The sequence below is a fragment of the Microtus ochrogaster genome, chromosome 7 (assembly GCF_000317375.1).
Source record: "Microtus ochrogaster isolate Prairie Vole_2 chromosome 7, MicOch1.0, whole genome shotgun sequence".
Classification (NCBI taxonomy): Eukaryota; Metazoa; Chordata; class Mammalia; order Rodentia; family Cricetidae; genus Microtus; species Microtus ochrogaster.
Window position 1 is genome coordinate 37,000,071 of NC_022014.1, and position 28,000 is coordinate 37,028,070.

A 28,000-nucleotide genomic window follows, 5' to 3' on the forward strand; every position below is an offset into this window, starting at 1 on the left:
CCCCTGGCTTGGAGCTGGGAGCAGGAAACAACCAGATGAGGGCCAGTAATGGAGGCAGTGGCAGGGACGATAACAGGGGCCAGAGCCCCAAGGACTAGCTCTGGGAAACTGAGGTGAGGAATCAGAGGGACCGCCGCTGAGCAGCTCAGGCTAGTCTGGTGTATGTGTGTATGTGATGCCCAGGTATTGTTTTCTCACAGATGATGTGGGCTGTGTGGTACCATCTGAGTGTCTGAGGGCCTGTGGGGCTGAGATTGGCTGCTCCAACATTGCCTACCCAAAGCTGGTCATGGAGCTGATGCCCATAGGTGAGTTCCCATGTCATATACAGGTGATAGATCCTGGTGACTGAGGATTGGAATTTACTGCTCTGTGTGAGTCCCTGTGCCATCTGAACAGACAGACAGAAGTGACCGTAAGTAAAACCCAGGCTTCCCCTATGTCAGTTCTTTTTTCTCCCCAGACTGCTCAGCTGGGCTTATCTTCATTTAAAGATGGGGACTTGGGGTTGGAGAGATGTTGTTAAGACACATTGCAGAGGATCTGGGTTTGGTTTCCAGTACCCATATGGTGGCTCACTTGTAACTCCAATCCCAGTGAATCTGATCCCCTATACTGGCTTCTCAGGGCTCCTGCACACACATGTGATACATATAAACTCATGCAAGCAGATACACACACGCATAAATAAATCAATCTAAAGGAGAGAGAGAGAGAGAGAGAGAGAGAGAGAGAGAGAGAGAGAGAGAAAGCCCTAGACAGGTGAGGTGACCTTGCTAAGGCCACAGGCATGCCAGCTACTACAGACCTGACCATGCGTATCACCTCCAGAGAAAGGCTACCTACTGCCTTGTCTTCACCTTTTTACTAATACCTTCTCATATGGGGAAACTGAGGCTGAGGATGTCATGCAAACTGAAGTCCACTGCTTACTCCTTTGAGATCTGGAGTCCTGGACCCTTAACACCCATATTTGTAAGAACGAGCTCCACCCACAAAGGTACTGTTGCCATGGCACAGAAGAGCCATGGTACAGGTTTTGGCTTTCCCCATGGTCTTTGTGGTAGCCCTGCTATTCTAGTATTAACTGGTGAGTTCCCCAGCCAGGGAGGTGTGCAAGCAGCAACAATGATCCAGGACTGGGGGAAGTTCCACCCTAAGCTAGCTCCATGAGCCCTGCAATCTAGACTCTTCCCTGCCTCCCGCCTTCCTTCCCACAGAGCCAAGCCCAGATGTCCACACACCTGGGAACAGACCTCGGCTCTGCTATGTGCCAGTGGGGTTATTTGGAGCACACCACTTCCCTGCTTAGAGCCTGGTGCCCTTGTGTGTAAATTGGGGATAATGAGTCTACCCAACCTGAGGGTTGTGGCCAGGATTAAGCCTAATGACACAACAGAGACAGGACCTGACCGCACCATGTACTCAGGCTGTGTCTCCCCTTCCATACTGAGCTAAGGACTCAGCCTAGCACTGACAGACACTTGTTGGGCCACCAGCCCTTTCTATGCCTTGAGCTCCGTCTCAGAAATGGGTACAGTGAGCAACAAGTCAACTACTTTCCAAGCACCAAGGGGGGGGTAGATAAATATTTGGGGGGACCATGACTTAATTCACATTCCTGAGAAGTAAACAAAGCAGGTCATGGGATGCCTAGAAGTCACGCTATGGAGTTGAGGTCAGGTGTATCAACACCACTCTGGAAGGCAGAGGGGAGGAGTCACAGGAGGTGACCAAACTAAAGCACCACAACACTGAGTCCTTTGGGCCCTTTGGAGCCCCCTAACTCCCAAAATGTTGCCTTGCCTGGCCAGGGGCCTTTCACTCACAGAAAATAGGGTGGGTTTCTCATGCCCTCACCTCCACAAAGACTCTCTCCCAGAGTCAAGAAGGGCTCCATCATGCCTGCTGGGACTTGCTGTGTACAGGAAGTGGCATGCCAAGGAGTTCCAGAGACTAGGCCACACTGCCCAGGTGTGACCTCGCTGCAAAGGGTCCCATGCTTGCCACCCGCCTCCCCTCCCAATCCCCATCATTGTGCCGTGGTAACTGAGGCTGTCCTGGGCTCCTCACTCTAAGGCAGTTGGATCGGGGGCAAGGAAAGTGCATTGTCAGCTCGGGCTCCGCAGAAGGTAGACACCAGGGCTGAAAACAGCCCTGCCATGGGGGTGATTACTCCACAGCAGGGCCACAGGCTGCTCACTCCCAGCCAGGCAGGGTCACAGTGGGGGCCCTGTTCTGCCTGCAGGTCTTCGAGGGCTGATGATAGCCGTGATGATGGCTGCGCTCATGTCATCGCTGACCTCCATCTTTAACAGCAGCAGCACGCTCTTCACCATGGACATCTGGAGGCGGTTGCGGCCAGGCGCAGGAGAGCGGGAGCTACTGCTGGTGGGCCGGTATGGGACGGTCGGGGCATGGTGGGGCTTCTGCAGCACCACCTGCCTGGGAAGTCCTCACCAGATTTGGGGTTTGAAGGATGCATAGGAATTTGCTAAGCAGCGAAAGAAGGGAAGCGGCCAGAGTATCTGGGGTACACTTGTCATTCCTGAGCTGACTCCTTCACCTGGAGTCAACTCTGCTTCCCCAACTACACCAAAGAGCTTTCTGAGCCTTCTGGTTTGCTCTGGCTACCCTGGGATTCCAGAGCTAATCCTCAAACTGGCCACACCCGGACCACAATGATGCCCCTAATCTCAGGCTTCCAACACCCTGGGCCAGCTGAGGACCCACTGTTTCCTCCAGCTGGCTCTCTTTCCTCCACCCAGCACTCAGCCTCACCTCTGTCCTCTGGGTAGCCCTCCAGATACTCCCCACAAAGACTGAGCACTCCCCACCGCGCCCCAGACCACTACTAGATCCCTCTCTCACTGTCGGGCCATAATATGTCGAAATGAGCCTCCCTGCGGGACATTTCCGCCCTGCCCCTGTGCTTGACTGTGAGCCTGTGGGGCAATGGAGAGTGGTCTCCTCCTCGTGTGCCTGCTCCCTGCTCACTAACAAGGGCTGACTGCAGTCTTCCTCCTGGAGCCTGGGGCAGGGGCTCTCCCAGCGCTTGTTCCGGTGATGGTGATGCAAAGCAGCCAGCTTCTGTGAGAAGAACCCTGTTGGGACATGCCTGGGAGCCGGGGTGTCATGAGCTCATCTGCAGGAAGGGAGCCTTTGGCCTCTCTAGCAGTTCAGGTTCTGACCTATCAGACCTGGTCACATGACACCTGACCACCTGTTTGCTCCTGCCTCTCTGCAGCTGCAGTGTGACCAGAGGCCTGTCTGTCTACGATAGCTTTTTCCTTGAAAGAAGCCCTTCAGACTCCCACCTCCCAGGCCCTGGGCCTGGGCATCTCCAAGCCCCGCTTTCTGGCCTAGGACTCCAGTGGCCCTAGCAACCTTGGCCTATGCCCCCCTGGCCTCCCAGAAACAGACTATTCCTAGCTGGCCTCATTCTAAGCCAGAGGCAAGCTGGGATTGCAGGCTGACAGTGATGCTCAGGACCCTACCCTCCTCCTTTACTTCCCTCGCAGCTGCCCCATTCTGTCTCTTCCCTTGGAGTTCTATGTCTAACTGAGCAATTCGGAGGACTCAGCCCACCCCACCCCCAACACACACACACACACACACACACACACACACACACACACACACACCATGCCAGACACTCATGAGATTGGCTGTGTGCGCACCCCCTGGAGGTTGTTTTAGGAAGAGGCAGCCTCCTCCTCATCCAGGGGCCCCCTGAACCGAAGGCCAGCAACGTGAAGATTGAAGTTCAGGAGCTGCTAGGCCCTCCGGCTGGAGGGTGCAGGGCTTGTCTGTGGAGACCGCCAGGCTTTGAAGAGGCCACGCCCAGCTGTGCTCCAGTCTAAGGGTTAATTAGCCTCAATCAAAGCGGCACCTCCTCTTTCTGCCACCCTCTACCCGGGGCCCGGCCTGAAGCAAAATGAGAAGGTGGGGGAAGGACCCACCCTTCTGCACACAGCCAGTCAGTCGGTCTTGCACGGCGCCGGTCACCGGCCTCGCCTGCCCACCGTACCCCTGAGTGAGAGGGGAGAGGACTCGGCCAGGTGTGATTACAGCCCTGGCAGGGTGACTCAACCTCTGAGTTTCCAGGCTCCCCCTTGAAGCCCCCAGACCCACACTGCCCCTGGGTTCCTTTGGGCATAGGACGGTGGATCTGTTTGCAAGGCCAGCCCCAAAGCCTGGAGAGTTTCTAGCAAGGCCTTGGGGAGGAGCAAAGCGCCTGCGGGCAGCAGATAGGTGGGAGGCGGGGTGTTACCCGCCGAGTGTTGAGGGTTAAGGGACTAGAGTATGCTGGCTGGGATTGTGCAGTTTCCGCAGGTGTTCTAAATCCCTCTAGGTTGGCCCCAGGTATGAGGACCACTGTGACAATCACCGACCCCCAAATGCCTAGCGCGTGCGTGCTTGTAGTTGGGGGCACACAGAGAAGGCAAGGGCAGGGTTGAGTAAATGGCCGCATGGGCCGCAGGGAGCCACGGCAGGAGATGGAGCTGGAGCGTTTGGTCCCTGGTGGCCTGCGCTGAAATGGGCAGAGGGAACCAGAGGCAGGTCTTGGAGAGCAAGGGAAGTTCAAAGCTGAGGCAGGGCTGGCCACCCGCAGGCTGGTCATCGTGGTGCTCATAGGCGTGAGCGTGGCCTGGATCCCAGTCCTGCAGGGCTCCAACAGTGGACAGCTCTTCATCTACATGCAGTCGGTGACCAGCTCGTTGGCGCCCCCTGTCACCGCCATCTTCGTTCTGGGCATCTTCTGGAGGAGGGCCAATGAGCAGGTGGGTAGCCCAGACAGGTCCGGTGGGGTTCCCCTTAAAGGGTGCCCCACGAGTCCTTTGAGGTCTTCCTCTGTCTCTCCTTTCCCTAGGGGGCCTTTTGGGGCCTAATGGCCGGGCTGCTGGTGGGTGCCCTGAGGCTGGTCCTGGAATTCCTGTACCCGGAACCCCCCTGCGGCCAGCCAGACTCGGGGCCAGCCCTCCTCCGCAGCGTGCACTACTTGCATTTTGCCATCGCCCTCTTCCTCCTCACCTGTGCTGTGGTGGCTGCTGGAAGCCTCCTGAGCCCGCCCCCTCAGCAAAGCCAGGTGAGGCAGTCCTGTTCCCTGACCCCAGGCACCACAGGCCCCATTCCTGACCTGACGGAATCCTGTCTCTGTGCTCCTCTCTGATTCCAGACATTCCCACCTTTGACTCCTAACCCTTCCTGGCCCAGACCTCTGTCTTTGTTTGAAGCTTCTTTCTGTAACTGATCTGCTCCTTTCCGGGCCACTCTGTCTTGCCACACCTCCTCCCTGCAGATAGAAAACCTAACCTGGTGGACTCTGGTTCTGGACTCGTCCATAGGAACCAAAGCAGGTAAGTGGATCCCCTGGGACTGCTCCTCATCCCAACACCACGCTGGGGCTGGAGGTATGGACACCCAAGTATAGCCTGTATCGCTCACTGACCTGCCTCAACCTCCTGTAGGCGATGACCTGACACCCCAGAAACGCGCCTTCTGGACCCGCGTGTGCAATTTCAACGCCATCTTCCTTATGTGTGTCAACATCTTCTTCTATGCCTACTTTGCCTGATGCTGCCACCCCAGTGGGAATGTGGGCGCTTCAGTCCTCAGGGCCACCCTCCTTCTTAGGCTGGCCATGGAGGCCCAAGGAAACAGTGTGTCCACAGCTCTACAGTAGTCAGTACCAAGTGTCTGGCTGAGCCAGCGGAACTGGAGCTCTAAAAATATGGTGGGGAGACCTTTCAAAAACAGCACTAAATGAGTCAGATATGTTGGGGGGCGGGGGACTGAGAGGAGGGAGGGGGAACCATGGTCTGGATGTAAAAACAAAAATAAATACACAAAGAGAAGTCCCATATGGAAGATTCTGTTGGATGTCTACTGGTTCATGTTTTATTTTGAATATGCAGGTATGGGTTGAGAGCATAGGGTATGCCAGGCTCAGAGCTTGAAGGGTCTTGGGCCAGCCTGGACTCAGGGAGAACCCCTGCAACCTGGGCTCTTCAAGGGACTAAAGACAACCACAGAGGTGCACGCTCTCTCTCCTCCTCCCTCCCTCAAAGCCCACCACCATGCCAGGCCTTGTCAAATCTGACCTAGTTTTCCCAACCTGAAGGTGCTGTGACTCTGGGCAGAGACAGCTCAGGGTCCCTCAATGGCCAGGCGTCATCTCCTTGGACTTCATGTCCACTCAATGCAGGCCGTAGGCTGTCTGTTCTTCCAGAACAAGCAGAACCCATGCCTCCAGGCTGGGCTCTCTCTCTCTGTAGCCAAAAGGAGGGGACCCACTGTATGGCATCTGTCCCTAAGGGGCCTCTTCAGATGGGACTCACCTCTATAGCGCCTCATCGGGTGCTGGTAGGATAAGGCCAGGGCCTTCCAAGGTGTTCAAGTGGGAGGAACTACCCTGCTCCCTCATAGAAGTCCAGGTTGCTCAGGGCTAAGGCACATTCCTTGCAACTTGCACAATCTGAAGGGTGCTTTAGGAACATGGGCGGCAGGTAACTGCTCAAGGGGAGCACTCTTTGAGCGGGGCCCTAGCCATTAACAGTCGGTCCTCAAGCCTAGAGAGGCTGGGCCTTGTCAGTGGCGGGTGGCATTATGAACCCGGCAACCAGCCTGGTGGTGACCAACATCGGTCCTGGTTAGTGTGAAGAGGCTGTGCCCAGAGCATCGTTCCTCTGGTCTTACGGGGTCACAGGTGTACCGGCTGCACGTAGCTCCGTGGAAAAAAACCCAGACGCCCACCGGCCCGGCCCCGCCACCAGTGCTGGTCCCCACACTCCACGACTTCCACGATGTCACCTCGGCGGAGGCTAAGCTGGGATGAGTCTTGTGCCGAGAAGTCAAACTGGGCCTGGGCAAAGCAAGCCCGGGTCGGCTGTGGAGGAGCAAGCAGAAAAATTAGTGTTCTTTGGAGGCAGCGAGCTGTCCTTCCCCTGGAGCACCATGGAAGATGTGCGCTCCTGCTGGGGGACATGGGACAGGCCCTCTGCCACTCACAGCCCTGCTACATAGCTTGTGGAACTAAGGTCCAACTCTTTCTGGGTCCTGTAACCTACCTCTGGGCCCACAAAAACATGGTAACTGATGCCACATGGAAGTACTCCTAGGCTTGGAAAACACTAAGGAGCAGATTCTTCCACAGACTCCTCAGGCTTGGGGGAGTAGAAATGCTACCCCCACTATCTATCTGCTCTCAGGTCTGGGTCCTGGGTGTGGATGGCTTCGGCTCATCTCTGCCTCCTGGGCCCTACTGTTTTCCCTATTGTTCCTGCTAGGCACCTGCTGTGTCCCAGCTCAGGCCCTCCCCTCTGCCTCTGCTGAGCCTGCAGAACTTCTGAGAATGTGATAGGATCAGTGGGCTCTGCCCAGGAAGGAAGAAGCTCACCCTGCCCCCCCCCCACACCAATGGTGACCCCAGGCTCTGGCAGAGCCAGTACAGAGGAAAACAGGTCAGATCAGCCCCTCCCTTTTCACCAGGCAGAGCTGGCCTAGGTGGTGAGCAGGAGGGGCTGATGTTTGGACCTTAGCTCACTAGGCCAGGCAGTGGAGCCATGTGGGCACCATTGGGGGGGGGGTCTCTGAAGTCACAGTGTGTCTCTCCTGGTAAAGCAAACCCCTAACTCGTCCCATTGAACAAAGGGGAAACCAAGGCAGAGCTAAGGATTGAAATGGCCCCCAGGTCACATAGCAGGGTCTCAGAGAAGAGAAAAACACAAGGCCTGACTGCGAAGTTGGGCAGCCCTCTCCAAGCCTTGGCAGGAATCATACTCCCCTCCCTCTCTGTGGTGCTCAAGTTCAAATATGCCCAGGTCTTGATTTGTCCTGGCCTCGAAGCAAAACACCGTGCTGCACTAATAACCCAGTCGGCTGGTGTCGTCATCCTAATGAGAGCGAGAGCTGCTCCTGGCTCCTTGATGAAAGGACTGGCTGCTGGAAAATTGTTGTTATTGTGAGGACTAGGGCTGGATGGATCTCTCTACACCCGGGGCCCAGCTAGGCCTTATCCCTGAGGGGGGGTCACACTGCCCACATCCTGTCCAAGCTCAGCTCCTCCTTGGGAAGCAGAGAAGGAGCCTCTCATTGAGCTGGCTCACTCTTGGCCCCTGTTTCCTCATCTGTGTAACGGGAATAAAGAGGTGGGCATAACATGGGCACAGAGTACCAGGCTCATCCCAGTGCTCGGGAGGCTGAGGTAGGAGGATCACGGAGACTTCAAGGCCAATCTGTTCTACATAGCACATCTCTGGCCAGCCCGGGGTACACAGAAAGATCCTACCTCAAAACAAACACAAATCCTGCCAAAACCCAAATCGGAGTGCACAGTGCAGCTCGGCTTGTGGGACTCAGCAGATGTTCATACAGTCGTTCACTAGCAAGCACTGATTTTCACCTATTGCACACCCTACACGATTTCAGTGTGTGGGCAGGGTGAAGTTTCTGCACTGTTCCTACCTTCTCTACAGCCCTTCCTCCTTCCCTGTAGGGACCACACTCATGCCGCTTTGGGGACTTGGGCTTCTGGGGAGGGCAAGGCAGTGCTCCTCAGACTCAGGGTTCTTGTCCCAGCTTTACCTGGGGCAGTGGTTGTTCATCACACAGGAAGATCTGCCGCCTCTTGGCGATGGTGGTGGTTCGGTAGAAGTCGACCAGCTCGTTGAGGGAGTTGAACTTCTCTTCCCATAGGAAGTACTTCCCTGAGGCCTCTCGAAGCACCTTAAAGTGCTGCACCTGGTCGCCATAACTGCGGGGAAGACCCAGTGCCTCAGACCTAGCCCCGTCTCTGGAGCCAGGCACTTCTCTGGGGGCATCTGAAGTCAAAGGAGGCAAAGACACTGGAAGCCATCCTGGTAGAATAGGGATTCAGGGCATGGGCTCTAGACAAGGGCACTTCCTTGCTGTGTGGCTTCAGGCAAGTCATTTAACTCCTCTGAACTCCTCAGTTTCCTTATAGGGAAAACACTTCATAGTGTTTTAGGATAAGAAAGCTGAAACACAACATTGGCGTACTGGGACCATCACTGGGTACCTCTGGGCACATGTCTTTCATACCTCTTTGGCATCCCTTCAACTTTGACAATCTCTTTCTTCCCCTCCCCCTCCCAGTCCTCCCAGTACTCTGGGGAGTGAGTCCCAAGATCATGCAGACTCTGATCAAACTCTGTGCCTATGAGAGCTACCCAGACGTTCTGACTATTCCGTGTCCTTTCTTTCCCCTCAAGAACCTTCCATGGCTGCCACTGCCCTCATGACAAACCCAACTCTTCAGATTCAAGAGCTGGCTTCTTGTCTTTGCTAGCTTCTCTGAAACCAACTGCTCCTTGCTTTCTAATTCTATGTTCAGCCTTTCAGACCAATGCCACCAAAATGTACCAAGTCTATCCCAGTCCCACTAAAGTAGGCCATCCTGTTAGGGACTGTGCCCAGGGACCTGCCTGGGCCTAACCTGCAACCTGTTGCACACCAGAACAGCCAGACAGCTTCAGAGGTGCCATTGGGAGTGGGCATGGTGGCAGCGGTTAAATCTGGGACCCGTTTCCTGTCACAGGTGGCTAGTCTTACCTCCTGACCCTATGCACAGTAGGGAAACTGAGGCCTGAGTGCAGCCGCAGCCTGTCCAGAAATCCACAGAAGGAAGGCTAGGTGGGGTTGCCTCTAGTCACAAATGCTCAGAGGAGCTCTCTGATTGATTATTGGTGGGGACAAGGGCAGTTGTCACTCCCACCGGGACAATATGTCCCAGATATTATTCCAAATGCGACCTACACCCTGGGCTGCGCCCTCCAGAGAGACCATTCTCCTCCCAAGTCTGTAGCCGCACCTTGCCCTCCACTGCTCCTTTTCTCTCCAGCCCCAGGGATGGGCTGGAGGTTTAGGATGAAGACAGCGCTAGGAATCTGGGGACGCTCCCTGCCCAGCCCTGACTAGAGTCTGGAGTGGGCGTCGGCTCACACCTGAAATCCCAGAGTCCAGTGTGAAGCCGGTCTGGACTACGTAAACAATCCTCTCTCTAGGCCTTGGTCTTCCAGGAGGAACGTATTTTTGCATTGCCATTCACAGTCAAGTCACTGATAAACTGCCCACTTCTGGAGAGCTGACCCCGTGTGATTCATCAGGGCCAGGGTTCAACTTGGATCCCAGTACCCTCACCCAGTCTTATCGCTCACAAAACTCACAAAAGCTTGTGTACAGGCACCAGAAGCGAGGAGATAGAGCTGCCCTGAATGTCTCCACAGCCCACGACGCCTTCAGCCCCTCACTGCAGGCTTTGCTGAGGGCTTTTCCATGGGGGCTGTAGCTACCAGATGACCTGGCCTCAGACCAGCCCTACCTGCAGTCACGGCACTGCTTATACACCTTTGGAAGGGCCAATTTCCTCAGAGGAGGCTTCTGCCAGGGCTGCCACAATCCCCACGCCTCAGTGCCTAAGGTGTGGATGTTGAGGGTGAGCAGGGGACGGTGGGCCCACCTCTCTGGCCTCAGGGGTAGCTGCATGGGGAGGGGTCACTTTGAACAACAGAGTAGCTTGATGTGGCTAGGAGTGCAGGGACCCAGCAAAGCAAGATGGAGTGGGACAGGGCAGGCTCTGGACTCATAAGTCCTTGCTCCTCCGAAAGCAGCTGAGAGCCTGAGGCTTGGAGAATTTTGCAGAGGGTTGCTCTTGGATCCCACGGGAGAGCTGGGGGACAGGGCATGGGGCCAGGAGTTCTAGAACTTTCCAACCTGGCAGCTGGGAAACTCTTAGGGCTGGGAAATGTGACAGTCTGGGCTGTATGTGACATGTCTTGTCCTTTCTTCCACCTGGCCTGCACTGTAGCTTTTCCTGTTTCCAAGCTGAGGAAGGACCAGGCTGTCTGGAAAGGGGTCGGTCCCTCTACATCTCCATCCCACATTGCTCCTCAGGACCCCACCCTGCCCCCGAGCCCCAGAGCTGGGTTCTGGACTCCGGGGCTTTGCAGTAGTCCCTGGCATACTTATCTTTACTGATCTCCACCTCTGCGGAGGTGACTGCCTGTGTCCCTCGCTGGGCACCACTCTGTGACCCCTGACCCCAACCCCCAAAGGGACTATGCTGAGCCAGTTCCCTGCATTCGAAAAACTCATGGTCTTAGTCAGGACAGTCTTGCTCATCGAGTTTTTCCTGCCTGGTCACAGCAGCCGCTGCTGAGAGGGGAAGGGAGGTTGGGTGGGCAGGAGCCCACGTGCCCCTGTTCCCAGCTGGGGTTCACTTGGGTCAGGTCCACTGGGGAACAAGGGGGAGTGGAGAGTCCTCACTGCAGCACACAGGGAAAAGAGAGCCGGCCTTGAGAGGCCTTGCCAGGTCTTTGTGTTTCAGGAAACTGTCTGGCAGGACACTGAGGTCAGTAGCAAGTTTCTCACCCCTCTTTCTTTACCTACACACTGGGATCTACAGCCCTACCTCGTTTACTCCAGGTACCATTATTTGCTGATCATGAGTTCTTCATTCTACCAGGACACAGGTATTTGGGGAACAAGGAGCTTTGTCCTATTTAGTAGTGGCCTCAGGGACAGGGCCTGGCTCACAGTAGGTACTCAGTGTAGCACCCATCTGGGGATGCAGACAAATGTTCACTAGCCCCAAGGCACCCATGGCCAGAAAGGAAGCAAGGCTCCTTAACTGGGGACTATCAGCTGTGACAGAAGAGTCTCCAGTGGCCTAGAGAGGAGTACGTGGGGACAGTTAGGCACACAGGGTTCAGGGGGTCGGCTCTCTGAAACCTCTCCAGTCAACTAGCTGTGCTATGGCATTGCACAACATCCAAGTCCCATGAAGCCACCTGTGACGACAGCTATATGTGTCTTGGCATGAACTCGTGGGAGATCCCTGCCAGGGAGGGTGGACTATCAGGTTGACTCGGGGTCACAGCTGAGGATATGACCACCAAGAAAGGACCAGAGTCTGCTTGAAGTTATACACAAGATCCAGGCAAAGCCAGGGCGAGACCAGGGCTCCCAACCATCCCAACCAGTTGTCTTCTGGGAAGCCCTGGGCAAGGGCAGAGGAGCCAGAAGTGGTCTCTGAGCAGGTGCTCCCCTCCAGTTCCACCTCAGGCAATAGTTACAGAGTGTGTACCCAGAACACAGTTCTATTTATGCCAATGTCTACTTTATGGATGGGGAAGCCGAGGCTCCCAGGATAACTTGTCTGGATTTCAGGGCTAGGAGACGTCGGAGCTGGGACTCACTCCCTTTCTGGGATCCTAACACATTAGTCTGTCTCAGGATCCCTGACCCAGCCTGGGAGGAAACAAGGGTGGAGATGGCCACCTGGTGGTCCAAGCTGGGGAAGCACTGGCCTGGTTTAACATAGGTGATTGGCTAGGACTCCTTGGGAAAGGACTGGTGGGGTGTGGGCCAGGGTATCTTTGAGTACCACACATTGGCTCAGCTCTCCTACTTAAAATCTGCCCCAGAACACTGCCATCTGCCCTCCCAGTCAGACATGCTACCATCCAAACAGCCCTCAACGTACAACCTCTAGATCGCCATACATGCTGTCTCCTGTGCCTGATGCCCCCAGCCCCCAGTAGGGCTCCCACACATGCTTAAGGCCTGACTGCTGCCTCTTCCCCTCTTGGAGTATGACCTCTGTGTTTAGTCGTCCTCCTGCGCCTGCTCATGGTAGAAGTTCTTGGTCTATGTGTATCCCATCATACTCCCTGTCCCAGGGTGGCCAGTCAGAGCTACCTCCCAAAATCTGTCAAGACAGCCTGGGTCTCTGGGACGCTCAAGAGGAATGTGGTTGGGACCCTCCTGGAGTAGCCAATGGCTGCTGCACAGTTGGGGTGGCTGGAGAAAGTGTGGGGGACCTTCCTGAAATAGCCAGTGGCTGGGGTGGCTGCCAAGCAGCTGCAGGAGACAGGACACGTGATGTGGTCCCAGGGCAGTAGCTCCCCACTGTGGTGGGTCTTGCAGCTCCCACAGGCCATGAGAGCAGAAGGGAGAGACCGTAGTCCACAGGAACAGCAGGGTCATATACTGCCAGGGTCCTCAATAGGCCTGTTGTTGAAAGCCACTGGCCAGAGGTCAAGCATCCTTGAAGAGCCACACACAGGCCACACCACCCTCTGTCCCTTTAGCACAGAAGCTCATTCCAGGAGCAGCCAGGCAACAGAGTAGATCCTGTAGGGCCTGCTGTCCTAAGCCATGTCACCTCTAGGCCTTGAGACTGCTCTCCTCCCCAGCACACTATCAGCTGCCGGCTTCCTGCTGCCTCAGCCCACCAAGTCCTTCCTCCTCACAGCCACCAGGGGGACTTGCTACAGATGGAACTTTTCCTCCTCAGAACCCTTCAGGATTCGGGACTGCTCTGAGAGAAAAGCCCAAGCTGTGTGCTGGGCCCTCTGCCATATGGCCCCCTCTCTTTGAGTGTGAGCCAGGCCTTGTCCCTTGTTTCAGTCGCTCCCACCACTTGGCATCATGGTTCTTGCACAACCCAGGGCATCCCACAGTGGGGTTTGGCACTGCAGCGCCCCCTGCCTGAAAGCCTCCCCTGGGCACCAGGCGGAAGAGTGCCTCCCGGTTCAGAGACCCCAGCAGGTGTTCCTGGTTAACCTCCCGAGGCGCGTGTTTCCCTGTTTCTGTCTCCACCGTGCAGCCCTTATTTTCGTCATCTCCAGTCTGCTTCCCAGCTTCCAGCCAGCCTGGCGCAACTGAGAAGTCAATAACCTGCCAGAACTGGCGGCCAGGGGCTGACCCAGCAGCCCTCAATTCTATTCTGCTATACCAGACTAAAGAGCGACGGTGTTCATCTTTAATAAGCCTCACAGTTCCCCATTCAGCAACCTTGCTTGAGCTTCTGTGGTCAGGCCCTCTCCTGCGAGGTGTGAGCTCCTCCCTGTAGAGTAAACACCACATTCTGCGTTACTGGCTCAGAGAAGTTAGATAATTGGTCCTATGTCACACAGCCACAAAATGACAGTTTCAGAATTAGAAGTGTCTGGCATCAAGGTCCGTCCTCTCGACATTGCCATAGAGTGGAACCCTGTCAGGAGCACTCTCTGGGCACCAGCCCGGAGCACCAATGGACGCTCTTCCTCCTCTAACTAAGAAGCCTGCTCAGGCAAGAGGTCTGGCTGTCTTGGACTGCCACCGCTTGCGGCACTTCCCTGTGCTTTTCAGGGCTCAGAGGACTTGTTTCTGAGCCTTTTACTCAGCCAGGGGCCCTACCAGGTCTGCTCCACTCCTGCACCCCCCCACCCCGGAGCTCACTTCACAGAGACGGAGAACTCGCCAGGGGAGCTCTCGCTCTCCCGGATCAGGAAGGCTCCTAAGTGGTTCCGTTTCATCAGAATCTCTTCAGCCAGCTGCCGAGAAATCCTGCCCGAGTACCACCTGTGCAGAGAGGGGACAGTGTCAGCGCTGGGCAGGGCTGGCCCTCTGTCCCTGGCACCATTGTCTTATTTTCCATGTGGGGAAATTGAAAAGCAGGGAAGCAAATCAAGGTTACACAGCAGAGGCAAAAAACATCCAAGACAACCTGTCTCTGCTGCTTCTTACCAGGCCAGACAAACCCACACCCAAGACAAACAAGGGCCAGGCTCCAGGGCTCCACCAGCCTGTACACCCCAACCTGACAGTAGAGGAGGATTTCCTTCCCTTTTAAGATTTATTTTTATTATTTTTAAATTACAAACACACACGTATGCATACATACATACATACATACATACATACATACATACATACATACATGAGAGGGCATGTGCCCGTGAATCCAGAAGAAGGTATCAGATCCCCTGGAGCTGGTTGTAAGCTGCTACCTGATGTAGGTGCTAGAAACCACACAAGAGAGCAGTAGGCACTCTTTTTTGTTTGTTTTGTTCTGTTTTGTTTTTTGAGACATTTTCTCTGTGTTGCCCTAGATCTGTCGAACTCATAGAGACCTATCTGCCTCTGCCTCCTGAGTGCTGGGATTAAAGGCATGTGCCACCACTGGCTGACCAGTATGTACTCTTAACCACTGAGCTAGCCTTGATTTTTTTTTTAACATTAAAATGTGTTTATTTCTGATGGGCACACATGCAGGAATGTCTGTACCACATAGAGAGAGAGCAGAAGTCGGTTCTCTCCTTCCACCATTTGAGTCCCAGAGACTGAGCTCGTGTTATTGGGCTCAGCAGCAAGCGCCTCTAACCATAGAGCCTTCTCACTGGCCAAGGACAAATTTTCAAAAGTTAAAAAGTGCAGACCCGTGCTGGGGTGTGGGTCAGTGGTGGCGTGCTGGCCTAGCACACCCCAAATAAGTATGGATGACGTCAGTAGTAGTGTCCTCCCTTTCCTGAGCCCCTCCCGAGTAGTAGACTTGATACAAGGTTGCTGTACAGCCTCTCCCGGTGTCCTTCCTATCTGTGGGGCTAACCAGGTCCTGCAGCAGCCTCGCCAGCCTCGCCAGCCAGCTGCTCTCCTAGGCTAGTGTGCTGAGATCTAGAGGGGATTCCCTGGAGGTGAGGGGTCCTCAGGGATGGCAGACTGCCTGTCATGCCTGGCCGGGACTCCAAAACCCACACACTAGAACTGGGTCTCTGGGATGCCTGCTCTTGGTTGTCAACCTAACTACATACGGAATTAACTAAACCCCGCAAAAGAGGGAACACCTGGGGAACACCTGTGAGGGAATTTTGCTTAATTTGAAGTAGAAAGATCTACTTCTGATCCATATGTCTGAGGTCGGAAACCGTGCCTTTAATCCAGATCTTTAAGCTGGGAAACTCTAATCTGGGCATGCCTTCTGCTAGAAGCCTATGAAGGACACGGGAATAGGAAGCTTTTGCTGTCTGTCTGCTTGCCCGTGCCTTGTTAGCAAGTTCATTCCTTCCTTGGCATTAGAGCCTACTCTGGGATTCCAGCGTATACTGAAGATCAGATGAGGCATCCAGTTTCGTGGACTGAACAGCTGCTGGATTCTTGGACTTTCCATCCATAGCCAGCCATTGTTGGATTAACTGGACCACAGCCTGTTCTAATAAAGCATTAGTGTTCTAATAAAGCATACAAACACGCCTGTGCGCGCTCACACACACACACACACACACAGAAGAATAAGGTGGGGGGGATTCATTCTTTAAGTTCTGTCACTCTAGAGAACCCTGACTAATACAATCTCCAAGCAGCAGAGGTGGAGGTGGGACCCCTGGGGTGACAGGGTCACAGGGAATGGGTCCAGTGGGCTGTGAGTTATGGAGGGAGGGGTTACTTGCTCGAAGGACAGGGAACACTCCCCAGAGTTCTAACACTCGGTCTCATCACTCTGTCTTTGACTACATCATGCTGCTTCTTCTATTGATGTGGAAACTGAAACTCAGGGAGGCCTGGGGTCTCCGGAGAGGTTCCCCGCCCCCACACACCGCCGCTCCCACAGGTTTTCTCTCCCTCTCTGCAGGCTCATGAAGAGCCTCTACCGTCTAACTGCAATCCCAGCCTGCCTCTTGCTGGCTAAGTGGTGTTGGACAAGCCACCCAATCTCTGTATGCCTCTGCTGGTCTGTAAGACGATGTTAATAGCTCCCCCACAGCTGGGCAGCTGGAGGAACAGCCAGCCACCTGGAGGCTTTTCCAGCTGCCACTATGAGAACGTGGCTCATTCCCTACCTTCCACACACCCCTGAGTCTGTTTCTGTCTTCCCTGACAAACTTCTATTCTAACTTGCAGGCCCAGGGGTTTATCCTTTTCCTGAGAACCCCCCACCCCACCGTTTCACAGTCCTCCAACTTCACTGAGAGCAGGGATAGTGCCTCCTGGTCCAGGGGCAGAGGACACCCTGGGGCTCAGGGACAGAGAGGGCTTGGCATAGGCCTTTGAGGATTACAGCCCTCTCTCCCCACCCCTATGTTTAGGGTCTTCACACCCAAGAGGGAATGTCCCCCAGAGCTGTTTTGGGCAGGGCCTAAGATTACCAAACTGGGCCAACTACTCAGCAGGCCCCTTAGGATCTGACTAGCACCTGATCATGATGCTGCTTGGTCTAAGCACAGGTGGCCAGAGCCGCCCTCCAGGCCACCAGGGGTTTGGGTTCCGTGACTCTGAGTACCCTGTTGGCCCCTCTTTCCTCCTGTCCTCCATGACAGCCTGACCCAGGACTTCAGCCCTTGCCATCTTTCTCCCAGCCCAGGGTCAGGGCTTCTCAGTAGTTCAGACACCACACACAGCCCTCCAACCTTTGCCTTACGCCCTCCTTGAGGCCACACAGATGACCACAGCCTTAGCTCACGCCCGGCCCGGGCTTCGCCTGGCTAGCATCTAAACTACATGCTATGCTTTTCTCTCTTCATGCTTGTGTTCTCCTTCCCCTGCCTCTGGGTGGGTGGGTGGGTGGGTGGGTGGGGGGTGTACCTGGCAGGAAGGCCTGGGACCCAGCAGGGTGGTTGGGGCTGAGGACCCCAAACAGGAAGCCGGAGGCGGTAGAGAGGTAGCGGCAGGTTTGGAAAGAAGCAGAAAAAAGACACAGAGGAAATACCCTTTGAGCCCCACCCTGCACCTCCATTCCTCCCACCCAGACCACAGCATAGCTCCCACCTGTTAATTGAACACCCCCCCCACACACACACACTGTCTCAGGACCCCATGGCTTCCCACTCCCTTGGCTCCGCACCCCAGGCTCTTCCGGCCAGTCCCCTGTACTGGTTCTACTCATTGCTCTCCTTGGTTTGTTCTGGCTTCCTCCCATTTCTACCTTCCCCTGAAAATGCCTTAAGCCACCGCCTTTGTCTGTACAGTCAGCTCCCATCCATCCCTCAGCGTCTCACTCACTGCCACCCCTTCTGAGAGGTACCCTGATGCTATCTGCCTTTCCACATATTCTTTCTGTGCCCCGTGTCTCCCTCTGTCTCTGTGCCTGGTTCCCTGGTACCAGACCAATGACCACGATGCCATTTAAGGTATAGCCAGCTGGTGGTCAGGGACTTTTTAGTGGCCCAGGCATTCTGAGAGCAATGCTCAATGCCACCTCCTAGGAACCTGACCTAGGTCCCAGGCCTGAGACATCTGGGTCTGACTGTACTCCTAACCTCCCCAAGTTTCAGACCGATCAGCCAGTGTCCATCTCCTCGGGCTGTGCGGTATCTAGGACCATCCCAAACATCTTGGCTCTGGCAGGGCAAAGTGGGGCTGATAGCCTCCAGGTGGATGGTGGCAGTGGGGACTACTCACGGATGTGGCTTTACACGGATGTAGTTCTTGGGAACAAAACCCTCGGCTCCTCGGAGCTCAGCCTTGTACCAGTTCTGGTCATCTTCCATGTTCAGGATCTGTAGGCAGGAGCAACATGGACGCTTAGCCACCTGCTGAGGTCCTGCTGTCTGCAGCTGTTCCCAGGCCTTTCGGAGGTCAGAGCCCTGGATGAGGCCCTGTTGCAGCCCACAGGCCGATAGATGGTCATCCACAGCAGGCCTGTGCCTCCTGAGCCCATGTAAGCTTGTGGTTATGGCACGGGGCATTGCGACCTCTGTGCTCTCCCATCCAGACCCCTAGGGTGACCCAGGGGCCTCAGGGGGTGGGAGCAGGTCTTTTGGTTGTAGGAACCCAGAGCAGCCAATCACTGACCACTGAGATGTGACATGAAGTTGGAGGCCCCCAGATGAGTCAGTGAGCCCCAACATTGGGTCACATGAATTTCATGTTTGGAATGACATGAGAGCCAGGAATAGCAGAACAGAGGAAAGAGCTGTGTTCTGATGAAGCTAGTTCCCAGGTTCTGGCCCAGATGCTTGGACTCCACAGACACCCTGCAAGCCTGTTGGGCCCTGTCACCCCCGGTGCACTAGGCAGAACTGGACAGAGAATCACTGCGTTAACCACTGAAGGACAGAAAGTAGTCCTGGGGAGGGGACAGCACACTCATCTCGTGGGTACACTTGCCCTGTGTCATCCCAGTTCTCAAGCAACCAGAAGAAGCTGAACATCACCAAGTGCTGTTTCACAGACAGACTCAGAGAAGGAGTGAACTTGACCAGCGTGGCACAGCATAGTTGGCCTGGGGTTTTAGAAATGCTGGTCATGGGGCCTTGGTCCACCACGGGCTTTCACCCCTCCCCCCGCTCCTGCTCTGTACCTGGAGCCACTGCAGAGCTGGCTGCCCCCTTCCCCTCCCCACCAGAATAACAGAAACAGGGGACACAGACATATTCCAGTATGATCCACAAGTGAAAAGCACCTGGAAGTCTGGGCTTGTGCCTCAACTCCAACCTGCCCCCTGAGAGGCCCTGGAGCCAGGCTGACCCCCTTCCTGGTCTGAACAAGGTCAGCGGCACTGGGCTGATGGAAGCAGGTAGCTGACTCAGGACCACTTTCACTCAAAATGAAACCAAGTTTCCCCAGTGGCCACAGCTTGAGACAGAAGTCCATGTGCTCTTGAGCTCTGACTGCTCCTGCCGTCTCTAGGGTCTTGGCTTTAGCATCCTTGTCTGTTAAATGGGCACAGCTGTGGCCAACATCATACAATGTCTCGTCCTGTAGTACCTAAGCAGCCACTGTGCCTGTAACCCCTGCCATGTGCTGTCCTGCTTCTACCCATCTCTTTATAGAGACCCGAGGTGCTTCTGTGCTTACCTTGCTGAATTCTTACTGTTTTTTTTTTTTTGTTTGTTTGTTTGTTTTTGGTTTTTTTTTTTCGAGACAGGGTTTCTCTGTGGTTTTGGAGCCTGTCCTGGGACTAGCTCTTGTAGACCAGGCTGGCCTAGAACTCACAGAGATCCGCCTGCCTCTGCCTCCCGAGTGCTGGGATTAAAGGCGTGCGCCACCACCGCCCGGCCTGAATTCTTACTGTTGATGGAGCCCCAGATCTTTGGAGCTTTGGGAACTTCCCCAGGGAACACACTTCAGGGCAGTCCTGCTTCCCAGCTCAGGCACAGCGCCTGTCTGTGCCTCCTCTGGCCCTACCTGCTGCTGGTCTCCCCACTGTCCCCAGACACAGCCACTGATAGCTCTTGACTGAGCACCTACTGGGTGCAGACTGCAGGAGTCCTAGAGATGCAGCCTTAGGAGCCTGTGACCCACGGGCAGTAGTGCTGTGAAGAAGCAAAGAGCCAAGGAAAGCAGCAGCCTCCTGCTGGGGAGAGAGCTGTGGGAGCCATTGTTTGGACAAGGAGATGTCAAAGCAGTACCCAGAGTGACTCGCAAAAGCCTTTCTGGAGATGCCCCAATTTACAAAAAGGAATCAGCTAGTTTGGTGGTCCGTGCTTGTCACCCCAGCACTTAGAAGGTTGAGGCAGGAGGACTGTTGAGTTCTAGCCTTGTTTGGGTGACATAGTAAGACACTGTTCATAGTTCTCCATTCTCTAACAGCAAAAAGGAAAAAGACTCAAATCGTGCCACAAGGACATGTGCTCAACTATGTTCATAGCAGCTTTGTTTGTCATAGCCAGAACCTGGGAACAACCTAAATGCCCCTCGACTGAAGAATGGATAAGGAAAATGTGGTACACTTTCACAATGCAGAAAAAAATAACATCTCGAATTTTGCAGGCAAATGGGTGGAGCTAGAAAACATCATTTTGAGTGAGGTAACCCAGACCCAGAAAGACAGTTATCACATGTACTCACTCATAGGTGGTTTTTAAATATAAAGCAAAGAAAGCCAGCCTACAAATCACAATCCCAGAGAACCTAGACAACAACGAGGAGCCTAAGAGAGACTTACATGGATCTAATCTACATGAGAAGTAGAAAAAGACAAGATCTCCTGAGTAAATTGGGAGCATGGGGACCTTGGGAGAGGGTTGAAGGGGAGGGGAGATGTAGGAAGGGGAGCAGAGAAAAATGTAGAGCTCAAAAAAAAATCAACAAAATTTGAAAAAAGAAAAAGAAAAAAGAAACGAAGGAAGGAAAGAAGGAAGGAAAGAAGAGAAAGAAACCGATGGTGAAAAATAGGGGATTAGTGTCCAAGAAGAGGAAACGAGGAATAGCCAGGCGACGGCTCTGAGATGGACCCACCTCTGTCTCCTTAAAGGAGGCCGGAGTGTCTGGTGTGGGCTGGAGGCTGAGAGCAGCATATGCTGAAGGGCACTGCATGGCTCCATGACCAGGGGAGAGGACTCAGGGGCAGGGAGAGATGCTCAGATTCAGGGTAGGAGTCCAGAGTTGAAAGGACTCAGGGGTAGGCTGCCAGGGTGCGTGGGTGCCATCAGCTTTCCAGGGGGATATTAGCCTGGGTCTCTGAGGCAAGCTAATCATAGATGAGAGACGTCTAAAAGTGTGTGTGTGTGTGTGTGTGTGTGTGTGTGTGTGTGTGTGTGTGTTGAGAAGGGGGGGGAAGAGAGAGAATAGTGTCGTGCTCTTCCTCCAGCGAACAGTGGCAGGGTGCTAGCTATCTACCCTTGCAAGCACTGCCTGCCAAAGAGGGCCTTCATCCCTGGTAAGACTCACTCAGGGCCACATGTCCTGAGCTAGCCTATGGGCCAGGGGGTTTCCTCCTAGATTTTATGAGCACCTGTGGAGGAAGTTGTGTTCCACCTTCAAGCTGGCACGACTTAGCATGACATGGTGACATTCACCAGAGATCAACTGGGGAAGGTCTGAACGCGACCAGCACACAGTGTAGAAACCCTGGCCAGAGAGGAAGTGCCGCTGCAGTACACATGGGTGTAATCTTTTTAAATTTCAGATAGCCGGGGGAGACTATAGCGAGGCAGGGAAGCACTCTGGGGTCAAGTTCAAAGTCATGCCAAAAATCTTAGAATGAAGATACTGAATACTATTTCACACAACGTGTTAGCGAGTTGAAATGACGAGGAAATCAAATCTAGATGTGTGGCGGGCAGCACTAACGTAGCAATCCTGTTCGTCGTAACCACGGCTAGCAGCTGGTGGCTGACTGCAGCAGTGGGGGATGCACCCTCCTATCCTGCGGTTTCCTGCCAGTCTAAAACAGGTCTAACGCAGAGCCGGGGAAAATCAATACAAAAAGGATTGCAGAACCAGCCTGTGCAAGGACTCTGAAGAGGATAGTGTGTTTGCCCCGAACGCACATAGTCCTGAGCGCCTTCCTAGCGCTGCCCTGGTGGGGTGGGGGTTGGGGGGCTGTAGTGCATGAGCCTCTATTCCAGCACTGAGGAACTGGGGCAGGAGGATCACTGTAGGTTTGAGGCTAGCCTGGGCTACATAGTGAATTCAAACTGCCTGGGCTTCACAGGGAGACCTTGTCTCACAAACAAGAGGGAGAGAGCTCAGCAGACAAAGGCACTTGCTGCCGAGCTCGATGACCTAGGTTCGGTCCCTGGGACCCACACGGTGGCAGGAGAGAGACCTGGCTTCCCCAAGTTGTTCTCTGAGCTTCACAAGTGCACTGTGGCATCCATGCTCTCACACAGTGTAAATACTACAGTTTTACAGAAAGGAAGAAAACAAGCAAATAAACAAAAAGAATGTGACTTTGGGCTGGAATAGTCCTGACAGCTCTGTCCCCTCAGTGATTTCCGGTGCTCTGGGGTGGGGAGGATGGGTTTCCTCCCAATCCCCACCCGGCTGGTGCTGAATTCTTACACAGAGTGGTAGGGCTACACCTACCCTCCTGAGGGCCCACTCAGGATGAGTCCTGTGCCTAATTTGTGGTGTAGCCACCACGAGAGCATCAGCTGCCTGGAAGTGCCAACCCTGCCAGCCTGGCCGTTTGCTTTCTGATGATTAGCTGGAGTCTAGACCAGGAACTGGACCAGGACCCAGAACCTGCCAGATACTGTCTGGTTATAAAGGGACTTTCTGGGCCACACAACAGATTATCTTATTTTTCATTTATTCATTTTTGAGACAGGGCTTGCAATGCTGTCCAGGTAAACTCCTAGGCTCAAGCAATCCTCCTGCTTCAGCGCCACAAATGCTGGGACTACAGGAACACGCCACCAGGCCAAGTGCAAACATTTAAAACTTTGTATGTGTTTCCCAGATGTCTATCAGTCACTTCACCCATCTGCTACCCCACAAGGAAGTACACACCTCTCCACACTCTCAAAAACCTTGGAAGTTTTGTTTGTGTGTTTGCTGTTCTTCAAAGGGAAGTTTTTAAAGTCCTAGGCATGGTGGTGAACATGTTCAGTTACAGACTCTGGAGGGAGAGGCAGAGGAAGGCAGATCTCTGTGTATTCCAGGCCAGCCAGGGCTACATAGTGATATTGTCTCAAAATAATAGATTAATTAAAATACAATGAAGTCATGCAGAGTGGGCAGCAGACACCAGCCACACAGTGCCTGTCACTGATGCATCTGGGCGGCCACCTGCTCACTTTGTTTCTCTTGCAAGTTTCTGCTTGTGTCCCCTGTCTGTCTTCCCACTTGTGACAGAATAGTGTAAGTGTATATGTGTATATATGTGTGTGTAATAGTATACATATACATCACACACACACTTTCTAGAGCTCTTTAAAGCTAGGTGTGGTATCAAATGCCTTTAAACCCAGCAACGGGGAGGAAGAAGCAGTCTGATCCCTGAGTTCAAGGCCCACCTGGTCTACATAGTGAGTTCCAGAACAGCCTTGCTATATAGTGAGACCCTGTCTCACAAACAAAACAAAGCAAGAGCTCTTTTTATATTACTGTCATTTTGGTCATGAAGTTTGTTCTTAGTCTGAGCTATGGCTGTGTCCCTTCTGTCCTTTCTGCTCACCCAGCAGACCCGGACTCCTCCCCTCCCTCTCACAGTTTTGTCAGACTCTTCAAACAGGTCAAGGTCCTGCCTCGGGGTTTTGTGAGAGCCCTGTCTCACCTGGCTCTTTGCACAGCCAGTTCTTTCAGTGCCCAGGTTTCTACGCCTCTTTTGAAAAGTTGCTCTGTCTTCCCTGCTTACAGCGACTCTCCCAATCCCCGGCCTCCTGCCTTTCTGCCTGTGCCCTTACACGAAGCTTGGCTAAGTAGCCCAGTGCTTGTCAAATGAATCAAGAGGATGCAGCTCCCCAATGTCTGCCGACTACCTGTAGCCCCCTGAGCTTGACATGGGCCTCTTCTGCTTCCCTACCCACTCCCTTACTGAAAGCTGACTGTGCAAGCTGCTCCTGCCTTGGGCTTCCAGGTCCCTATTCTCATGGCTTGTAATGGGTAGCTGGATTCCCCTCCCCCCACTCTTCACCCCCATTTCTCAGTAGACTCTTAGCAATGTGATTCCCTGCTCCTCTTGGGAATCTGTGAAGGAGGAGGCTATCAGGCTTCACAGAATTTTCTGGAGACTTCACTGGGCCCTCTGAACCTGGGCTAGAATCTTCTACACAGCATTCCTGTGGACCTTCTAGCCTCAAGTGTGTGTGAGAATATATCCCGAGCTGGTCTCCAGAGAAGCCCAGGCCTCTGAAGTAAACTAGGATCCACATAGAGTCTCCTGGCCCAGGCCCTTCCCAGGCCAAAGTGGTAAGTGTGCACAGGACCCAGGGTCAACAGCTTAGGCAGATACAAAGTGGTTGAGTGTGCACAGGACCCAGGGTCAACAGCTTAGGCAAGACCCAGGTGCCAGCACCTTGCCTTGAAGAAGGGGACGCCACAAATGTATGTGGCTGCTTTAGACCCATAGCAACCTTTGAACCCCAGCTTAGAGCTTCAGACACCCAAGGGACTGAACAAAAGCCCAAGAGTTAAAGCAATAAAAGTTGAGACTCCGCTCTACACTCAGCTCACACAGATACCTCCCTGGCTCGCTTCGCTGCAGCCAGGCAATGGTCTTCCACACCCAGGAGCTCCACGCTGAGCATGGGTCCCATGGATGAGCTTCAGAGAAGCTGTCCCGATGCTCGACTCTTGGGGCCAGACTCAGGGTGGTAGCCACCTAGCTCTGTGCCAGTTGCTCCAGTGGGTCACTGGAAGGGCAACGGAGGGCACAGGGGAGGTTATTAGCATTCCAGGGCCTATGATCTAGCATGACCATCCCCCAGATCTTGACTGTGGCCCCTGGGCTCTTCCATTGCACGCAAATGTCTAAGTAAGGGCACTCTTACTAGACGGTTCACACACCCATCTTTCTAACAACGCGGACAGCCACCGTTTCGACCCAGAGGAGCCCAGGTGAGAGCAAAGGAAGTATATTATTCTGTTTTCCCTCTCCTCACGTTACAGCTGGACACTTATATCCTAGCTATCTTGGCTCCACTTGGTTAGGATGTCGGCTTATTCTAGACCACCTGTCTCACACACACACGGTCTCTGTCTCTCTCTCTCTCTCACATACACCCTCTCTCTCTAACTCTCTTTCTCTCAGTTGTTATTGTTTTAAAGCACAAAACTGGAGGATTGAACGAACTCCTGCCAGGCACCGTGGCAGCTGCCTCAGACTCTCACAATGGCCCCAAAGGGAGGTAATCACTATTCCCATTTCCTAGACAGAGAAACTGAGAGACACAGAGGTGGCTCAGCTGAGCCTGTCCCTCACAGCTCTGACTACCAGGGTTATCCTGGACCCTGATTCCAACCCCACCACCCCTGTTAGCCCAATCAGCCCGTCTCCAGCTCGGTACCTTGAGCGTGTCCCCCTTGTTGAAGGCCAGCTCGTCACTCTCTGTGGCCTGAAAGCTGTACAGGGCCACGGACTCCATCCCACTGTCCCTGGGCTTTAGCCGAGGACCCAGCAGACACTTCCTGCTTCCCGTGGTTGAGGACCACTTCCTTTGTTTTGAGTGTTTGTTCTTTTGAAGCTGGAGCAGGAAACTGCTCTTGATGGGGGAGAAACAGGAAGCAGAGACATGTCACCCATGTCACAGCTCAGGGAGGGTGTGCTCACATACCCACGTTGACTCTGGGGAATCCCAGTGTCTCCACTTCGGATGGTACAGAGCCATCTCGTGATTGGCTCCTGTCTCACAGTATCCACATTTCTTACTTGTCTTATGCAGGGTTTCTCTTGCTGTGATGAACACCATAACCAAGAGCAACTTGGGAGGAAAGGGTTTGTTTGACTTACAGGTTGTAGTCCATCATGGAAGCCAAGACAGGAACCGAAGCAGAGACCATGGAGGAGCACTGCTTACTGACTTCCTTCCCATGGCCTGCTCAGCTTGCTTTCTTATACAATGGGTACCCAAACCACCTGCCCAGGGGGTGACACTACCCACGGTGAACTAGACTCCCCTCACACCAATCATGAGTCGAGAAAATGTCCCACAGACTTGTATATGGGGCAGTTTCCCCCCTGAAGTTGTCTCTTCCCAGATGACCTTGGCTTGTGTCAAGTTGACAAAAAAAAAAAAATCTAACTGGGACACTACTGATACTTCTAGAGATTCCTAAGCACCTGCCGTGTGGACCCCAAGATCCAGCCCATGTTCAAGACCCTCCCACCCATCTCCTCTCACCTGCTCCACACAGCTCCCACATGAACCCTCTTATTCCCCCCACTGTAAGCAAAGAACAGCTCGAGCCACTGCGGTGGACACACCGCCCTCTCCTACCTGCCACCCCTTGTCTTCCCTCTGCTCCAGAAAACTCCTTACCCATCCAAACCTCACTCATGAGTCATTGGATAGCACCTGTGCTGTGTGTCAATTATAGTCTGAAAGAATACAACTAAATCTCCCTGGTGAGATTGGTAGGGCTGTGACATTGGTGCAGACAGCATTGTTGTAAGTATTGGAGGATAGAATCTAACACGGAGAAACACAGCTATGTGTTTGGAACTGGAGTTCTCCACAGGAACCACAGTGAGCCACAGTGAGCCCAAACACACAAGGACAGGATGAAGAACCCAAGCTATAGAATGGGAACTGGATGGGTCCAAATGAAAACAGATTTTTTTTTATATGATGTTTTTCCAAAACATGGAGAGATGGCTCAGTAGATAAGAGGACTGGCTGTCTTTCCAGAGGACCAGAGTTTGATTCCCAGATCTACGTAGTGGCTCACAGCCATCTGTAACTCCAGTTCCAGGTCTGTCACTGTCTTCGGGCTTCTGTGAGCACCAAGAACATAGGGGTGTACAGGCATATTGCAATCAAAATACACATAAACATAAAAAATCTTGAAAGAGGAAAGCAGATTTAAAAAAAAAATCTAGGGTTTCGGTATGTAGTACTAGCTGTCTTGGAACCCTCCATGCAGATCAGGATGACCTACAACTCAAAGGTCTACCTGCCTCTGTCTCTAGAGTGCTGGGATTAAAGCTGTGCTCCATTATGCCCAGTCATGGTCTTATATTTTTAAAAAACACTTCTAGGGAGCTGGAGAGATGGCTCAATGGTTAAGGGCACTGGCTGCTCTTCCAGAGGACCTGGATTCAATTCCCAGCACCTATATGGTAGCTCACAGCTATCCATACCTCCAGTTCCAGTGAATCCAACATCCTTGGCCAGAAATACATACAAGCAAAACACCAATGCACATAAAATAAAAGTAAATAAATTATTAAGAAAAACAATACTTCTAAAATTTAATTTTTTCAATGAGAATACAAACAGCTATGTATCATAGCAGCCTTGTTGAATAAAATACATTATTGATAATTCTCCCCCCTCCTTGGGTTTCACCCTCCCACTCTCCTCCAGTCCCCCACCCCCGCTTTCTGCTTTCATGTCACATGCGTCCTGTGCACTCACCCACCCCCGTCTTCCTCAGAACCTCTTTTCACTCTCTCTCTGTCTCCTTTCTAGTGTTTTACCCACATTTCCCCTTATTTGAGCATGCGTATATGTTACAAACTAGGACCCACATACGAAAAGAACACGAAGCTTTTTCTTCCCGAGCTTGGGCCATCTTGTGTAATGTACTGCTATCCAGCTCCACCCATTTTCCTGAAGTTTTCAGTTTTCTCTGCAGCTAAATGGGTCTTCCCTGTGTATGCACAGCCGTGTCATGACTTAGGTGTCAGTAGACGGACACCTAGGTGACGTAGGTGTCGGCAGACGGACACCTAGGCTGACGTAGGCATCAGCAGAAGGACACCTAGGCTGATGTAGGCGTCAGTAGATGAACAGCTAGGCTGATGTAGGAGTCAGTAGACGGACACCTAGGCTGATGTAGGAGTCAGTAGACGGACACCTAGGCTGATGTAGGAGTCAGTAGACGGACA

General features: G+C 53.5%; 2 protein-coding genes across 4 annotated transcripts in view; one reads left to right on the plus strand and one right to left on the minus strand.

The window, feature by feature from the left end:
• Slc5a10 (solute carrier family 5 member 10) overlaps positions 1–5,578 on the plus strand; it is a 50,071-nt gene extending 44,493 nt beyond the window's left edge. For 2 of the 3 annotated variants that reach the window (XM_013347092.2, XM_005349902.2), the window contains 6 exons: positions 201–308; positions 2,249–2,399; positions 4,616–4,784; positions 4,874–5,089; positions 5,303–5,360; positions 5,472–5,578. In XM_013347092.2, coding sequence (XP_013202546.1) covers positions 201–308; positions 2,249–2,399; positions 4,616–4,784; positions 4,874–5,089; positions 5,303–5,360; positions 5,472–5,578 — 809 coding nt within the window. The remainder of the gene's footprint in view (positions 1–200; positions 309–2,248; positions 2,400–4,615; positions 4,785–4,873; positions 5,090–5,302; positions 5,361–5,471) is intronic. The other variant, XM_005349903.2, reaches the window with a different exon arrangement.
• Positions 5,579–5,872: 294 nt separating this feature from the next.
• LOC101988229 (GRB2-related adapter protein) lies at positions 5,873–25,544 on the minus strand. Its single transcript, XM_005349904.3, has 5 exons — positions 25,458–25,544; positions 18,181–18,278; positions 14,245–14,367; positions 8,587–8,755; positions 5,873–6,889 (listed from the first exon to the last, which is right to left on the minus strand). Exons 1-5 carry the CDS (start codon positions 25,533–25,535, stop codon positions 6,704–6,706), a joined length of 654 nt encoding a protein of 217 aa, XP_005349961.1. The 5' UTR covers positions 25,536–25,544; the 3' UTR covers positions 5,873–6,703.
• Between the last annotated feature and the right edge of the window lie 2,456 nt (positions 25,545–28,000).